Source organism: Gavialis gangeticus, unplaced genomic scaffold, assembly GCF_001723915.1.
Source record: "Gavialis gangeticus isolate Ggan-Ray unplaced genomic scaffold, GavGan_comp1, whole genome shotgun sequence".
In the NCBI taxonomy this organism is placed as follows: domain Eukaryota; kingdom Metazoa; phylum Chordata; order Crocodylia; family Gavialidae; genus Gavialis; species Gavialis gangeticus.
In genome coordinates, this window is record NW_017729024.1 from 158,169,306 (window position 1) to 158,187,146 (window position 17,841).

A 17,841-nucleotide genomic window follows, 5' to 3' on the forward strand; every position below is an offset into this window, starting at 1 on the left:
CTCACCTTTGAACTTGCTGCTAATTAGGGTAGAGTGTGTTGAATATTGTTCATATCTGTTTATAGGCCAGAAAGTTTTAATGTAACCATCTATAATACTTTCATCCAAAAGGACCCTAATTTTTACCCATCCTGCCCCCTTTATTTTAGCCATATTCATGCTCTGCTCAGGGAGTCCTAACAATTGTGTCAGGGCTTACTGTGTAGTTTTGCTAAGGGGTTAAACAATGGATTATATGGGATGATTTTAGTAGGGATGATCCTGCCTCAGGCAGGTGGTTGGACTAGATGACACCTTGTGGTTCCTCCCAGCCCTAATTTTCTATGATTCTATGAATTTAACAAGGAGCTGTGATTATATTGCTAAACTAGGCTTGACTTTTCTTATAGTTCTCTAAGGCAGTGGTTCTCAACCTTTTTTGTAGCAGGACCCATTTGTAAACCTCAGTGGCCAGTCCTGACCCAGTAAATAGTTTAAGTAAAAAATGGCTCCCTGGCCCTGCTGGTGCTTCTCACTCCCAGTCCACAGCCCCCTGCTGGTGCTGGTCCAGCCAAACTGCAGCCCCATGCCTAGTGTGGGTGCACAAATCTAAAGGGACACCCCCCCCCCATAGACTTGCAGGGAGCTGCGGGGCTGTTCTCCACCCTGCCTGACTACCAGGCACATGCACGTGGCACCCCCTGCCTGATCACCCTCCTCCCACTCCCCCCAGCCCCAAGCAGCCCCTTGCAGGCTGAAACTCTGCCAGAATGGTCTTGTGATTGAAGCAGTTAAAAGTCACACTGGAGATTTGGGTTCTGTTTCTTCCTCGGCCTTGATACTGCCATGGTTTTCCTGGGTAAATGTTTTCATCCTTTTCTGGTTACTCAGTTTTAGCCGCTTGGGTCCTGAGTCACAGAAATGCTGAATGTTTGTAGCTTCAACTGAAAACAATGAAAGTTCTGCTCTGAACATGCCACGTAATACAATGTACTCTGAAAATTCAGACCCTGGCCATCTTAAATTGGGTGCTCACAAATGCATGTTATTCTTGAGGTGTTGTCTTCAATGTTCACCTCATTCCCCATGTATAAAATGGGAGTGAAATCTGCTGTCTTCATAGAGGTATTGTGAAGGTAAAATCTTTATTTATGGTAAAGATACAGGTTACTATAGTGAACACACAGTGGGAGTGCATGTTAGGGGCAGAATTAGAAGAACACAGATGCTAGCAATCACATAAAAAAGCTTACAAGGGCATTAATTCTGTATTAATTACTGTAGGATGGTGTGCTATAAGTGAGGTATGTAGTCTACCAAGAAAAGGCAAGAATACAAAAATGCTGAATAGTTTCTTAGTTTCATAATTGGTAGGGTCGGAAGGGACCTGAGCAGATCATCAAGTCCGACCCCCTGCTATGGGCAGGAAAGAATGCTGGGGTCAAATGACCCCAGCAAGGTGTTCATCTAGCCACCTTTTGAAGACCCCCAGGGTAGGAGCAAGCACCACTTCGCTTGGAAGTTGGTTCCAGATCCTAGCTGCCCTGACTGTGAAGTAATGCCTCCTGATGTCTAGCCTGAATCTACTCTCCGTCAACTTATGGCTGTTATTCCTTGTTACTCCCACTAGTGCTCGGGGGAACAGGGACTCTCCCATTGCCTGCTGGTCTCCCTTAGCCAGTTTATAGACAGCCACCAGATCGCCTCTCAGCCTTCTCTTGCGGAGGATGAACAGGTTCAGGTCCCATAGCTAACCATTCAGAGCGCATCATCTACCCCTTGCCCTGGTTGAGTTGAGTCCTGTAGAAATAAAAGTAAAAACCATGTCATAAGGCACAGAAGGAAGTCTAGTTACAGTTACATGGGTAATCGTGAATTCTGGTGTTTCCCAAGTTGAATGCTTGAATTGGTAATCTTTAATATTCTTCTAACACATTTTTGAGGGTATAATAAATTCATATATTGTTCATTTGTTGTTTCTTTCCTAGGTTCCCCTATACCTGCTGATAGTCTATATCCTAATCCAAGCTTTCTGTCAACACCAGTACAAGGTAGGGTTTTTTTAATTTTATTTTACTAAACTAGATTTTTGGTATTTTCTTGACTTGACTTTTTTGTTTATATCAAAAGTTGAAGTAATGTGTGTGTCTTTATCCCAGGCTTGCAACCTCCCAGTATGTCAACCCCTATGTTTGCTTCAGGGAATTCCATGTCTCAGGTTGGTGCATCTATTAGTGGTATGATGGGCCCAGAAATAGTGTTTTCTGGAAAACACAATGGCATCTGCATATACTTCGCTCGCATTATAGGGTGAGTTATTTGTGAAAGATATTCTTTCATTTGATTACTTTCATAGTTATTCCATCCATAAAATGATTAATATTTGTTTTCTGATACTGTATGTATTCTAGTTAAATCGCACATTTTATATGACCGATAAGGTAAATTCCAGCAGAATGATATAATCAGTCAGGTTTCTTATTAACCGTTACAACGTGAGGCCAATCTATTGGCCTTCTTTCCTCTTCCGCACTCTTGTATCTGTATCTTCTGTGTTACGCCATCACACAAATTAGAGGGAGTAGCTATGGTGTTGGGATTTTTTTAATCATGCTTTCTCCCTTAAGTCCTCCATCTGTTTCCTTTTCTCCTTGTTCATGTAATATCCCACCATGTTCCCTTCGCAGCTCTGCTAATACATTCTATGAATAGGCAGGGCAGAAAACAATTTAGGTCTTAATTCAGCAATCAGTTGTCTGTAGAAACAGCCCTATAAATGCTTTTCCTAGATTCAAACCCTGTGAGGAACTGCATATCCTTTACTCGAATTCAGGTTCTTAGGAAACAAGTATCCCAAGCACTTCAGAGGATGATTGAATCACTAGCTGCTAGGATCCTTGGATAAAACAACATCCTTGGAGAAAATATTTTAAAATACCACGTTCGATACTAGTATCGCAGGGCGGGATCCCCAGGGGTGTCAGCGATGCCCCTGGTGGCTCCATGACCATGCCAGCTTCACCCTGAGGGTGATTGCCATCTTAGAACCAGAAAAAAACAAATCATACACTAAAAGTCAAACAACTACTATAACATATTTTGATTTTATTGTGACATTTTTTTGTCACGATTAGTGTTTGCGTAGTGTGTATAGAGGTGATTGCATAATAACTCAAAAATAAATTCTTAGTCTTCTATATTGGGGGGTGTGGTGGTTGTGTGGGAGTGGGTGGGCATATGTGTAGTGGGGTTTGTGGGTGGGTGTATGGTATGTGTAGAGTATGTATGGTGGGGTGTGTGGAGGGTTTGTGAAGGGGTGTGGCTGTGGGGGGCATAGGGTATGTTGGGGGGTTGTGTATATGTGGGGGTGTGGGGATCCCCCACATTTCCCCCATGGAGAAGCAGCAGGTGGGGGAGGGCACTCAGGGCACTGGTGCCCGGCAGGGCACGGCTCTGGCCAACGTTGCACATCACAGCAAGGGGCGCAGCCTCCACTGGGCGGTCTGTATTGCCAGCATTCCCTGCCACTCGCACACAGCCTGCACTTGCCAGGTAGAGGAGGGAAGCCCTGCATGCTGAAGCCAGCTGCCTTCCCTGCCAGGGCTGCGCTGCAGGGGATAGAGTCCCTGACATCTTCCCCTGGGGTGAGGAAGTCAGCTGGCTCTAGCTCCTGAGGCTTCTCTCTGGTGCTGCACAGCCCTGGTGGGGAAAGCAGCCAGCTCCAACACATGGGGCTTCCCTCCCATGTTGCGTAAGTGTGAGGGCTACATGCGAGTGGCAGGGAGCACAGAGACTGCGCACCATTGGGGGAGAATGGGGGGACCCCACACCCCTCCCTCACCTTCCCTCACACCCACATGCTGCCCACCCAAGCTCCACACTTCCTCCAGCCCCAACTTAATGCTCCCGCCAAACTGCAGCTCCTCTCCTGCTACTTCGCTACCTACTGCCTAGAGCCAGCAGGAGACCAGGGAAGCAGAGCAGGTCCCTGGGGGCTGCAGCAGTGGCAGCAGCAGCCCCACACGGAAGGTGCACACTAGCCAGGCCAAGCACTTCTGCCCATGAGTGTGGGAGTGAGGCACAATAGGGTATGTTTGTGGCTGTTTGTACATGTGGGTGCCTCACTCCCATCCTCACGGGCAAAAGGGCTGGGCAAGGCACAATTTGTTGGTGGGTGCCGTGGGCCAAGTGAAGGTGCTTGGTGGACCGAATCTGGATCATGGACCCCATGTTTTGCCCACCCTGTGCTAGCATATTTGAGACCATCTATTAGAGAATATCATTAGGGAATATCTGATTAGAACAGAAATAAATGGAAACTGAACATTAATTGTCTATATCTACTTATGACCTGGATAGTGATTGCATTCTTGGGTTGGACTGAGGAAGGGAGGAGGGTCTTTATTCATAAACTCTGGCAGGATGCATTAAGAAACAGTTTAGAAAAGCATTTTTTCTAAAGATACTTTTTTATTTGCCTTTTAACACACTATTGTCTTGTTTCAGAAATATTTGGGATGGCAGTATAGTTGTGGAGAGAGTTTTCAAAAGTGGCAATCGAGAAGTTGTTGCAGTAAGTGCCTGTGGTGTTTTAAATCCTTTTTTTTAAATATTTTATTTTTCCTGAGCACTTTAACATGGTCACAGCAAACTAATAGGAAAAAAAACTGTATTGTGTTACTAATGATATGTTAAAAGGAATAGTAAATGGCTCTTGATTGCATTTAAGTGTACTTTGCAGACTGGGAATGGGATGTAAAACCTTTTATCTCTAAATTAATAATTTTATTTTTACCTTACTTGTTAGTGGCAGTTATCCAATATTTTATTCAATCTATGTAAATCTCAAAGGGAAAGAAATTGGCTTTAGTCTCCTTAGTGCACTGTATTTGAAAAGAGACCCTGCACTGTAATTTAATGCCTGCTATTTCTCGTGTTGACAGCTGGACAAGAGAATGGTAAATGCTTCCTTTCCATTTGCAATTTGACTTTTTTTTAACTCTTATAATGGCCCCTGCAGCTTTAACTATAAACAAACTGGCACATTTGCAATTTTTAGTAGGCTTTTCACCAGACTCCTGACATAGGGCATGGGCTCCACATTGACTCATTTCATTGGCTTGCATTTGCTGTTCATCATAATAAAAATATTTTTTCTGAGTCCTGGATTGTACCAACTCCTGGTCAGTACAGAAAGGTTGAGAACCACTGCTTTAGATGCACTAAGTTCCCTCACAATCTAATTGAATATCCTCAATATGCTGACCTACTGATGATATTATAATGTCATTTATTTTTCTGTACATGTTTCATGCATGCCTTTCAGCTCAAAATTGCAATGGTTTCAGAAGGATGACCTGTAAGAAGCCCCTTTATCCTTCTTTTGCAGGTTGAAAGTAGTGTTCCATCCCATGTATTAGAAACTGTGCTCCAAGAACTAAAGGGTTTGCAGGAATTTCTGGATAGAAATTCACAGTTTGCAACAGTTGGAGCCCTTGGAAACCCAAGGTAGTATTGAATATGTTTAATTTACAAAGGGCACATAAAACCTGTGGGGGGAGGTTGTTTGTTTGCTGTTTTTTTTGCTACTCCTAGATAATATTGTACAACAGTATACAACAATGTACAACAATGGATGCATACGCGCATTCAAATAATCTGGGAGCATTCTCCCAAGTTTTTTCTCCTGGTAGGGAAACTTACCGGGTATACAGATATTTAAACACTGAAGCCCTGAATAGTGGAGAGCTTGCAGTGCTGACACTGTGTGACCATGGGGAGCCTTGTTACACACATCCCAGCATGCTCTGCAGTCTCCCTTACTTTGCTGGGCAACAGATAGCAGCAATACAAAAAGCAGCCCTGATTGGCTTGGGCCAGAATACCCATGATTAGCCTGTGTTTCCCTGCAGCACGATGTAGGGATTGTGAAGAGGGCGTGTTCTGCTCCCTGCTGAAGCAGCAGTCCAGCGAGCAACACAATCTCTCTTCAAGGAAGAGGGGAGATGCTGGAGGACTTTGGCATGTACAGATCTTTGCTCTCCAAGGAGAGTTCTCCTTTTAACCCTTGTTGTTCCCATTATTTTGCTCTTGAAGCAGGCATTTTTACTCTGGGAGAAAAAGCCTGAACATCTGCACACTTGTGGTTTGTCCTGGGAGAGCAGCAACTTCTCCAGGAGTAACTGAATGTCTACATGAGGCCAATGTGGGTGCTGGGGGAAAAGAAGTATATCTCTTCCTCATCAATCAAATGAACATACTCAAACTCAAAAGCCTGCTTTCTAGGTTCTTTCTAAATAAATATTCAGAGTTTGTATTCTTCAATTACAGTTTTAGCACGCCTGCTAACTTGCAGCAGAGGTTACTGGGGTTCATGCGGCCTGATGGTGGAAGTTCTCAGCAAGTCCAGCAAGAGCTTCAAAGGAAGTTCCATGGTGAGAAGCTCTAAGTAATTAGCCTGAGGCTGTGCATGCAGGTTCTAGTCTCTTAGCTCTTCTGTTCAAAGCAAGAATAAAATAAAAGCTCTTTATACAGAGTAGGCAGCTACAAGCAAACAAGAGCAAAGTATTTCCCAAAGGATACGCTAGGTACGGTATTAATCACTCGCATCTTGCTTCTCCTTTTGCACAAAAATACAGTAAGTACCTAGTCAGCTGCAGCGTTTCTGGATTTGCTTTTATGGAGAGAAGCTTTTTCTATGCAGTTGTCTTGGGGATGAACCCATGTGCCCAGAATGTAAATCCAAGCTTATTAAATGCAGCCAACATTGAGCATGACTATAAAGTATATGACCTATATGGGGCAAACAAGCTGATGGGAACCTATCACAAAGATAAGTTGGTCTAACCTAACTAAATAAAACATATGTTAATGCCTGTTAGGTGCAGCTCCCTTCAACAATGACTCCTTTTCAGGTCATGGTGAGCTACCATATTGCATATATTTCAACTTCCTCTTCACTGCCACAGCTGAGCTGCATACTTCTCTCCCATTTCCAATGAGCCCTGTTTCTTTATCAGCCTTAAATGTCTGGCAAACGTCATTGAACAGAGCCCCAAACAGCTTGCCCAGAATTCCTCTATTGGCCCCTCTCTCAGCCTGGCACATATGATTAGTGTGGCCCCACCATCCATGAGGTAAAGCTGGACCAGGCTGCCCTGTGCCTCATCTGCATATACATTTTTGGAGGATCGCAAGACTCATGACCAGAACACCTGGTTCCAATTGTGAGCAAGGAGCTAATTAGCACATGTATGTTTTCTTGGGGTCAGGGTATAAGGGGTACACACTACTGAGCTGTGGGGTCATCATGCCTTGAAGTGCTGTTGATTCTGCTGGGGCCCAGCACAATAAACTGAGCAGGGAACAGAATATGCCCCCTTCACAGTCCCCACTAGTGGGGCATGAGACTTTTGGCCTTGGAATAATATCTTGCCTAGTTTGTACTGTAAATAAGTTCTGCTTAAAAATGTATTCATGGAGTGCCTGTACTAAAACTTGCAGCAGTTTCAAAAATATATCAAATCTGGATGAACTAAGTCTGTGGGTGCTATATGCAATTTTTTATAGATATGATTATTTCAAGGTCCGTTTTTTTTCAGATTTGGTTCTTACTTCCATGTGTTCAAGGAGAGCAGAAACTGCAGAAGGAAGAAGACAGGGAAGGGCAGAGGGCAAAGGTTTATTTTCCCTGCTGTAGCAGTGGGAGATGAACCAAATTACATCAAATATATAAATTTTCATATCTAGAATCTGATTATTCAGAGGTTGGCTTATAATTAGAGTCACATCTTATATTTAAATAAATATGGTGACTCTCTTTATATTGGGGGAAAAATCATATTAAAGCTTTGTTACACTGCTTTCACCCTTACAAAGTATAAAGTCAGGATTTTATGTAGAAGATGCATGTAGAATCATAGAAAATTAGGGTTAGAAGAGACCTTAAGAAGTCATCTAGTCCAACCCCCTGCTCAAAGCAGGACCATCCCCAACTACCTTGGGAGTCTTTAAGAGAAGGCTGGATAGGCATCTGGCTGAGGTCATCTGACCCCAGCACTCTTTTCTGCCTTGGTAGGGGGTCGGACTCGATGATCTGTTGAGGTCCCTTCTGACCCTAGCATCTATGAAACTATATCATCCCAGCCAGTGCTGTGTCTAGCCAGGTCTTAAAAATCTCTAAGGATAGAGATTTGACCCCTCTCTGAGTAGCCTGTTCCAGTGCTTTACTACCCTGCTTGTGAGAGAGGTATTCCTAATATCTAGCCTAAACTTCCCTTGCTGTGACTTGAGACCATTGCTCCTTGTTCTGTCATCTGCCCCCAGTCAGAACTTTATGTTCTTTCGATATGTCTTGTTTCTTATACTGAGAAACTTTGGAATAAAATAAAAGCTAGAATATTGTCTCTAACTTTGACTTTCTCCTCTTTTATTACATGTCTCTGGATACTTTGCCACACCAATTTCTAAAATTGTTGACATTTAGAGTTGTTAGCAGTTATAATAATTTATATTTTCAAAGTGATGTAACAACATTAATTCAAGCAATTTTTCTGAGGCAAATGTATACTGAAGATCTTATTAATAGATGAGTTAACTGAGACTTGCCAAAGTTCAGCCGCTGAGAAGACCACCTACATTGGTGGTTTTCAAACTTCTTAACATCACAGAATCTTTTCACATCGCTTCTGCCATGGAAGTCCTTCTTCTGTCCACAGACCCAGGCAACCCAGCCCACCAGTGGCAGCACACTGCCTCCTGGGCTGCTCCACCATTATCCCAGATTTCTTTCCAGTACCCCGATATAACCTATTGTGAAACCTCAGGGTTCCATGGAACAGAGTGTGAAAACCGCTGGCCTACATAATAAACATATTGGATAGAAGAAAATTCATCACAGTGTACCATTACAGATCCTTGTGGTGCATGGTTCTTGATATATCACTATTAGTTTGATTTTGGGCATTGAAGGATGCTGCCAGTTAATCTGATTATCAATTGACAGACTTTTTAATTTAATACTTTTCTTATTAACTCATAAGCAGTCTTTAACAATAAAAAGTACATACCAGTTTGAATTGGTAGATTTTGAAGCTGGCATGTATTTTTATGTAAAATCATTGTGCATCTCTAGAACTAACTTTTTCAGAGGTCTTGTGCTTTATAGTTTGAGGTCAATGTTGACAGAGAAGTATTAGGAAAAGAAACACAAACAACAATGGAAGAAAGAAAATCATGATTTAAAAATAGCATGATACCTCATAATAAACTACCCACAATCTGTTCAACTTTACAGCAGAGGCACAATTAACTGAAAAGACTTCACTTCAAGGGATCCAGCAGCTTGTTCGCAAAACCTGCCAAGCTTTGGCTTTGTGGAAACTTCTCTGTGAGCATCAGTTCAATGTTGTTGTAGGTGAACTTCAGAAGGTATGGGATGAACTATCATTTTATATTTTTTTATTTGAGTGTATTTAACAAGTCAGAACTTAATTTACCATTTCTATATATTAAAAGTAGTATTAGTTTAATTCTTTTAAATATACTTCACAGTCTATGTAGAATGTGCAGAGATTTTCAGAAATTTATTTTCTTGGTATTGCAAGTACTCAAAATAGATTTAATGCAAAGTGGTGCTGTCACAACTCGAGTTAATTGGCATATTCAAGATATTGTTGACTGATATTAGACTAGTTTAATTCTGCTCAGCATTTAATATTGACTTCGGTTCTTGTAAAATAAGAACAAAGTATTTACAAAACAAACTCTGGGAAATGTGTAGTACAAATTGTGGTGTACAAATGAGCCTGCATAGAAAATTTAGGTGACTAGGTGTTTCTAATAGTAAAAAATACCAAGCAGATAACCTTCAAAGCAACTTTATGTGAAGGAACAAGAAAAGACACAAAGGGCGCATCTATACAGGTTTTTGAATATAGGGAAAGTCCTGGTCAGAAATGTTAGAATTTTGGCAATTTACTGGAAAGTTCTTTTCCTACAGGAATTGCAAGAACATTTGAAGATTACTGCTTTCAAAGACTTGGTAATTAGAGACAAAGAGTTAACTGGAGCACTCATAGCATCTCTCATCAACTGTTACATCAGAGATAATGCTGCTGTGGATGGCATCAGTACACATTTACAAGACATCTGTCCTCTTCTGTACAGCACTGATGATGCAGTCTGTTCCAAGGTATAATGTACTTTTTAATCCAAAATATACCCCTACAGATTAACCCAGTCAGCTAGCAAGACCAGGTAAAAAAAAGGTCTTTCACTTGCTCAGTATAGGTAGAGTCTTCCTAAAATCTGACACATATCCCTTATAACCTTTTAAAAAAAAACTTAAAACCTTTTTATAAAGCCTGAGATAATAGATCCTGTCTTATTTATGCTTTGAAATTTGTAAGCTAACTAAAAATGAGTTACTGCAAACATAATACCCATGATAGGTGTCCTTCTCATGACCTAATGGAATGGCATCAGTGTTCAATTATTTCCCTGCAGGCAAATGAACTCCTTCAGCGGTCCCGACAGGTTCAGAGCAAACTGGAAAAAGAGAAAATGCTCAGAGAATCACTGAAGGAGTACCAAAAGATCAGTAATCAAGTGGACCTTGCTAATGTCTGCGCACAGTATAGGCAAGGTGAGAACAAAACATCAATCATCACTTGATCTTGCCAAATGGTGTTTTAAAATAGCCATATGGAATTGTAAGTGGTGTTTCATGCTGTTTCTGGGTCATTGTATTAGGCTGAGGAAAATAATGCATTGTTTTAGATATGCACGCAGCTCCTATAATATTAAAATTTTATTTAAATTTCCATTTCACAAAAATACAGAACTTCAAGCATGTGAATAATTCCGCTAATTAAGCATGTTGTTTAAGTCTTTGCAGGATTGGGGATGTGAGAAGCAAAGGGGTAACTCTTGACAGCTAAAATGGGAAGCATGACCTATTTAATACAGTATTGTGCAGTAGTTTGCAACAGATTTAGTACTAATGTAACCAGACTCTTTGTTCTTCCCTATTTCAAGTGCGTTTCTATGAGGGTGTGGTGGAACTCTCCCTTACTGCTGCTGAGAAGAAGGATCCTCAAGGTCTTGGGCTCCATTTCTACAAAAATGGAGAACCAGAGGAGGACATAGTTGGACTTCAAGCTTTCCAGGAAAGGTAAGTTTTCAGGATACAAGAGCAGCTTTCAGGGTATTTTACTCATAAGCAGGGATCTGGGTTTCCAGTTTCCCATGAGGAAAATGGAGAAAACCACGGATTCCCCGTTTTTTAGGAGAGAAATCTGCAGATTCTCTGCTTTTGCAGAGCTCTTGCAGGCTGGCACAGCTCCAGCCTGTGAGAACTGATTGCAGAAAGGGCAGGAAACCCTCAGCCCTGCCTGAGGGGGAGGGAGAGGGGGAAGGGCGGGACCTCCGCCTCTGAGTCAACCATGGCTGGGCTCAGGCTCGGGCTCAGGCTCGCCTTTCGCCCCTGGAGCCTAGAGGTAAGTGGGGCTTGGGGGTTGTAGGGCAGGGCTGGTGGGGAGGTGGTTGAGGGCTGCACAAGCTCTGGCTGACTGGGGGGTTCACACAGTGGCCACCACTGCCACGCCCTGTGCTGCCTTCCTGTGACCAGCCACAGAGCTTTGCGGCCAAGCAGCATGGCACCAGTGCTGCGGTGGTGGCTGCCAAATATGGGCCACACACATGCCGCCCGGTTGGCTGGCTGGCGGGGGCGGAGGGAGGGGTGGCTCGCATGCGGCGGCCACTGCCACGGCCACCATGCGGCCAACCACACGGCTCCACAGTGGCAGCTGCATGCTGGCCAGGGGGTTCACACATGGCAGCTTCCATTGCTGCCACTTGCCTGTGGAGACTTGCCCACGGTGGCAGCCACTGCATGCAAAACCTTCCTTCTTCCATTCCCCACCCCACCAGCCGGAGCTCCTGCAGAGCCATTCCCGTGCAGCTGTGTGGCTAGCAGTGGTGGTGTGGTGGCGGCCATGGTCGCTGCATGCAAGCCCTGCCATCTGTAGGCATGGCTTAGACAAGCAGCAGCAGAGGCACGGGATCATGGTGGCGGCTGCGTGTTGGCCAGTGGGGGAAGGGAGGTTTCATGCGTAGTGTCCGCCACCGCCTCACACCACCGCTGCCACTTGTCTTCAGAGCCGTGCCCACAGACAGGGGGGCTCTCATGCGGTGGCTGCCTCTGCACAGGCATGGCTCCACAGGCAAGAAGCAGTGGCAGCTGCTGTGTGTGAGCCCCCTCCCCGTGGCCAGCACACAGCTACCACTCTGCACTGCCATGGAGCCATGCAGCCAGCTGCAGGGCACAAGAGGCAGTGTAGTGGCAGCCGTCACATGTGAAGAGCACCACCCTCTCCTCCTCCTCCCACCCCCCTCGGTTCGACTGGGCAGCATGCGTGTGGTCTGCATGTGGCAGCCACTGTCGCTCCCACACCCTGCACCACTTTCCCAGAAACCTGTGCAACTAGCCGCAGGAAGGCAGCACGGGGCACAGCAACAGAGTTGCAGTAGCGGCTACCATGTGCGAACTCCCCCATCAGGCTGGCCTGGGTGTGTACAGCCTGCAGAGGGGCACCCTTGCCCTCACCTCCCAGCCCTGCTCCTGGGAGCAGGCACAGGGGCATGCTCCCCACCCTTCTTTATCTGGTCACCCCAGGATCTTCCCTTCCCCTGCCCTACCCCACCCCTTCCTCCCACACACTTACCTGCTGGGGTGGGTGTCAATGTCTCTGTGTGCATGTGTCTGTGCACGGGGGGGGCTGTTGTGGGGGATGAAAGGGATCGGGAGGGCTGAGGAGGCTGTTGGGGGGAGTGAGGGGCACCAGCAATACCTGGGGGTGGGGGGGCTGTGGGGGGCCTTGAATTTTTATCATTGATTTTGGGTTTTTAATCAGAGAATTTGCAATTTTTAGTTGGAGAAAACCAGGGTCCCTGCTCAAGAATTTAGCAGCTAGTTACCAGCTTAGCCATTGTTAGTGAGATAGTGGCAGACTGGTGAGAGAGCCCTTTCAGCAGGGAGAATAGGTCACATCAAGTAGCTGACAGGGACATGCAATAACATTTTAGTTTAATTTAAAAAAAAAATTTTTTTTCAAAGTACAATGTAGCAAGCTTGTCTAGAGGAAGAGGCCACAGATAACTAACCTGAGCTATGGGGGGATTTCTTTTTCTCTTTTACATATCTTCCAGGTTAAACAGCTACAAATGCATTACTGACACCCTTCAGGAACTGGTAAATCAAAGTAAAGCTGCTCCTCAGTCTCCTAGCGTACCCAAAAAGCCAGGCCCCCCAGTGTTATCATCTGATCCAAACATGCTGAGCAATGAAGAAGCTGGACATCATGTAAGAAATTAATAATAGAGGAAAAGTCACACCTGTCTTGATTTTTACACATTTTAGAAAATGGTCTGATTTAACAGGCTGCCAAGTAGTATGAAACTTATAAAAATGTTATCAAAGCATGGGATTACAAAGTAGCTAAAAGGATTTGGCACAAATTTTTTTCAGTGGGTAAAAATGTAGTATTAGATGACAACATAGGAATATAGGTACTAACACACAGATTACAGAAATTGGCAGTAGTAGTGTAAAGGTATGCATTGAGCTATTTATAAAATGGGAACAGTTCTGGAATAACAGCTTTGATCTTTTCTTTCTTTAGTTTGAACAAATGCTTAGACTGGCTCAGCGTTCAGCAGATGAACTCTTTAGTATTGCGCTCTATAACTGGCTGATACAAGCTGACCTTGCAGACAAATTGCTACAGGTAAGATCATGCAAAATAAACCTCTTCAAAGAATATTTTGTAGTATGCTTTCCTTTAACCAAACAAATTGATTGTAGTAGTACAGGATAAAACATATGCTATGGGAACATTTATATTTTCAACATCTTTGAAAAAAGAGTATAACTCTAATTTATATGACTCTTGCAGGTGTCCTCCCCATTTTTGGAGCCACATCTGGTGCATATGGCCAAGATTGATCAAAACAAAGTCCGTTATATGGATTTACTCTGGCGATACTTTGAGAAGAACAGAAATTTTAGTAATGCAGCCAGGGTGTTAGCTAAGTTGGCAGACCTGCATAGGTATGGACTATTTCTAATCATTGTTTTTTAGAATTGTAGAAAAATAGGGCTGGAAGGACCTCAGCAGGTTATCTAATCCAGTCCCTGTTCAAGTTAGGATCATCCTTGTTTACACCATCCTAGATCAATTTCCTAGTATTGAGATAATTACAAAATAAAAAAGCAGAAGCAAAACTAGAACATCCCATAAAGATTTTAGGGCTGTGAGGAAGGCACTAAAACTTGAACTAAAAGGTTGAAATCAATCAAACACAGTAGCTTTTAATATGGTATCTCCTGTCTTAAAAAAATTAAAAGATCTTATTCATAGTTGATTCAGAAGTAAACAGGGCCCATGGCAATTTAGCTGTAAAATATTATGTGGCAGTTTAATTACACTACATACTGCAGGGGTGGCCAGCCAGCAGTGTGCCACTTACAGCATGCATAGTTGGCTTCTGTGTAGGAGGCAGCATATCAGGACAGATGGCAACAGATTGGGCAGGGAGCAGAAAGCAGAGTAGGAGATTGGGCAGGGGAAGGGGATTAGAGTTCCCCTCGGAGGATGCCAGGCTTCAATTGCAACAAGCCTGCCAAAAATGTTGGTCCCTACTGGTGTATTGTATAAAATAATTCTGTACATATGGAGCAGCGGAGGGAGGAGTTTACTGCATATAAGCATGTATGGGTTACATGATTTAGTTAGGAGACTTAGTGCTTACATTAGTGAATGAAAGAATGCCTGGCATTCAAAAGCTTGTGTAGCTTTATCACAAGTATGCAGTTGATCCAAGAAAAGATATCACCTAAAAAAAATACTTGCCTCTTACCTGAGTGTAGTTATTTTGCGACTGTTCATGTTTGGTTTACAATTTGGACATTTCTTTTACAGCACAGAGATATCACTTCAGCAGCGACTTGAATATCTTGCACGTGCCATTCTGAGTGCCAAGAGCTCCACTGCCATATCATCAATAGCTGCAGATGGTGAATTCCTACATGAACTAGAAGAAAAAATGGAAGTAAGAAAAATAGTACGCTAAGCTAGGTTGAAAAATGAGTATGTTAGTGACGCTGAACGTGTCACTTGCATTATCACAAATTATCTGTAAACAATTTGATCAGGCTCAATTGCATTGTTCCCCAAAAAAGTAGTGGATGCAATTGCAATTGCTTTAACAAATTGCTGTGACGTATTTTTATTTTATTTTTTTTAACTAGGTAGCCAGGATACAGCTTCAAATACAGGAAACATTACAGCGCCAGTATTCTTATCATTCCTCGGTACAAGATGCAATTTCCCAGCTAGATTCTGAGCTGATGGACATAACCAAGGTGATTTTAAAAAGTGGATATACATCTCACTATTTCATGTACAAAAATAATGCAAGGTTCTGTTCTTAAATTCTCCCTCATCCCTGAAAATTATGCATTTCAATTATCAGAAAAATGCTGAAGTGGGTTCAGCCTCTCATTGAAGTGTACCCTTTCTGATTTAATATGGTGGGTGTCTGTAGGTGTGCTGGGAGGCTGCTCCAACGTGCTGTAATTAGAGCGCATCAGAGCAGGCTCTAATTAATCAAGTCTGCTGGAATGTGCTACTTGGCATGCTCCAGCCAGCCTCTGTTTGATGGGATTTAGTTAAAGCACCCCTGCTGTTGCACTTACAAACTGAATTTTTAAACCTAAAGCTTTTAAATATTGACACAGCACTTAATTGATTAATAGCAGAAAGGCTTGCTTTAATAACTACCAATAAGCTATACAACTAAATGACAGAAAACAAAAGCTTCTATTATAATATTCAATAAATGAGCTATTACAGTCCTTGTATTATTTTAACTGTAAGAGATTTTTACCCAAGGAGGCAGGAAATGATTCTTATACAGCTTTCACAGAGCTCCAGTCCTCCACTTGTGACCTGGGTACAGGTTGGCTTCTTGATCTTCCTGGACTGCACACCTTGCTGGCAGTTTTGTCTTGCTTTTTATACTGTTTTAATTGTATAGCTTCAAAGCATTCCTTCTTGATAGTTGGTTAATTGAAGTCCAAACAAAGCAGGCAAAAACTGAATTAACATTACAATTGTATCCTGTTTATGTGTTTGCTTTGCTTCTGCAAGCTTTTAATCAGTTTGAAATCAAATGGGATGGGTATTGATTGAATGAGGTACCTTTAGGAAGTTAATCACAGAAATGGAGATAGTGAAGATCAGAGGCCATTAGATACAATAGGTATGAGTTTCAGGAGAATACACCGGCTTAGCATAATAAACATTTAGACATTTGTAAAAATTTAGACAGATATATGGGATGTTTGCTTTGGGAGTGTGTTAACCAGGATATATTTGCAGTCATATTTTCAGTGTACTCTGGCTCTTTGCTCTTACAGGCTTTGCTTTGAAGTGGATATTTCAGTGCTTTCATTTCCTTTAGTGACACTTAGCTAAATTGAGATGTGTATGTGGTTTGTAGTTTCTCCCTAGGGCATTTGGCTCAATAGCTTGCTCTCTGAGTCTTGTTGTATACATGTAATGTGTGTGTCAGGTCTCTGCCAGTAATTTTAACCATCACTTTTATTTTTTAGGCTTGGGTGTGGTAGAAGGTTGAGGACTATTATCATGATTGTTATCTTATGGCATGGGTCTGGTATTGGGTACCACAAGCTCCGCTTTCTCTACACCTAATGTGTTGTAGCCATTAGCAGAGTTTTATTTTCTTTGTGGCAGACTTGTCACCACAACCCAGTCTTGCTCCAGCCACTGCCTTGCATTTTTTTACACTGTTATTTTAATTTGGTATTTCATGTCCAAGCTTTCACAGTCATCACCGCCACTGTCATTTTGAAATGCAGGGACAGACACTGAAGGCCCTTTAATTAAAGCAGCTCTCAGAACTGATCTAATTAAAGTGCCTTCTAACCCCCAGAACACATGCAAAAATGCCTTTTGCGTCCAACCTGTAGTAATTCCTTCTCAGTCTAACTCTGTATGATGTACTGTGTGAAAGATAAGTAGAAAGAACAGAGTACAAAGCACACCAATTTTTCATTCTCAGGTGTTTTAAAATTGAAAGGTTGTATAGCAGGGGTTGGCAACCCTTGGCATGCGTGCTGAGCATGGCATGCCGTGGCCAGCCCCGGCTCTGGGAAGCTGCTGCCAGCAACGGAACCTGGACTGTTCCGGGCAGGGCTTGCAGCGTCCCAGCTGCCATCTGGGAGCAGCCCAGGATCCCGGCTGGCAGCAGATCCCTAGAGCCAGGGTCGGCTGCAGCCAGGAGACTCCAAACAGCTGTGCCAGGCTTCAGCACCAGCTCCACACCAGCACATGCTGGCGTGCCTCGGAGCAGGCGGTGGGGGCGGGGCCTGAGGCATCACAGCCCCAGTCTCTCCCCTGCTCCTGGCATGGAGATGATGAGCCTGGCACAGCTGTTTGTAGCCAGCCCGCTGCTTGCTGCAGCTGCCCAGAGCCCAGGCTGGCTCAGGTCCCGCCCCCACTGCCCACTCTGAGGCGCATCTGCACATGCCAGTGCGGAGCTGCTGCCAGAGCCCGGCACAGCTGTTTGGAGCCTCCCGACTGCAGCCGGCCCTGGCTCTGGGGAGCTGCTGCCAGCCGGGATCCCGGGCTGCTCCCAGCAGGCAGCTGGGATGCTGCAAGTTCTGCTCGGAGCAACCTAGGCTCCAGCAGCTACCCAGAGCTGGGGTAGCTGCTGGTAGCCACAGAGCCTGGGGTGGGGGGCAAGGGGCAGTAGGGCTGGGGGCAGAGGCTTTGGGTG

General features: G+C 43.8%; 1 protein-coding gene across 1 annotated transcript in view; it reads left to right on the top strand.

Moving 5' to 3' along the window:
• Positions 1 to 17,841, top strand: part of NUP155 (nucleoporin 155) — a 91,707-nt gene that overhangs the window by 54,546 nt on the left and 19,320 nt on the right. Inside the window, exons 17-30 of the mRNA XM_019517942.1 lie at positions 1,968 to 2,030; positions 2,139 to 2,289; positions 4,486 to 4,552; positions 5,369 to 5,487; positions 6,310 to 6,413; positions 9,275 to 9,408; positions 9,980 to 10,171; positions 10,486 to 10,624; positions 11,017 to 11,152; positions 13,189 to 13,342; positions 13,662 to 13,766; positions 13,935 to 14,089; positions 14,961 to 15,090; positions 15,290 to 15,403. Coding sequence (XP_019373487.1) covers positions 1,968 to 2,030; positions 2,139 to 2,289; positions 4,486 to 4,552; positions 5,369 to 5,487; positions 6,310 to 6,413; positions 9,275 to 9,408; positions 9,980 to 10,171; positions 10,486 to 10,624; positions 11,017 to 11,152; positions 13,189 to 13,342; positions 13,662 to 13,766; positions 13,935 to 14,089; positions 14,961 to 15,090; positions 15,290 to 15,403 — 1,763 coding nt within the window. The remainder of the gene's footprint in view (positions 1 to 1,967; positions 2,031 to 2,138; positions 2,290 to 4,485; positions 4,553 to 5,368; positions 5,488 to 6,309; positions 6,414 to 9,274; positions 9,409 to 9,979; positions 10,172 to 10,485; positions 10,625 to 11,016; positions 11,153 to 13,188; positions 13,343 to 13,661; positions 13,767 to 13,934; positions 14,090 to 14,960; positions 15,091 to 15,289; positions 15,404 to 17,841) is intronic.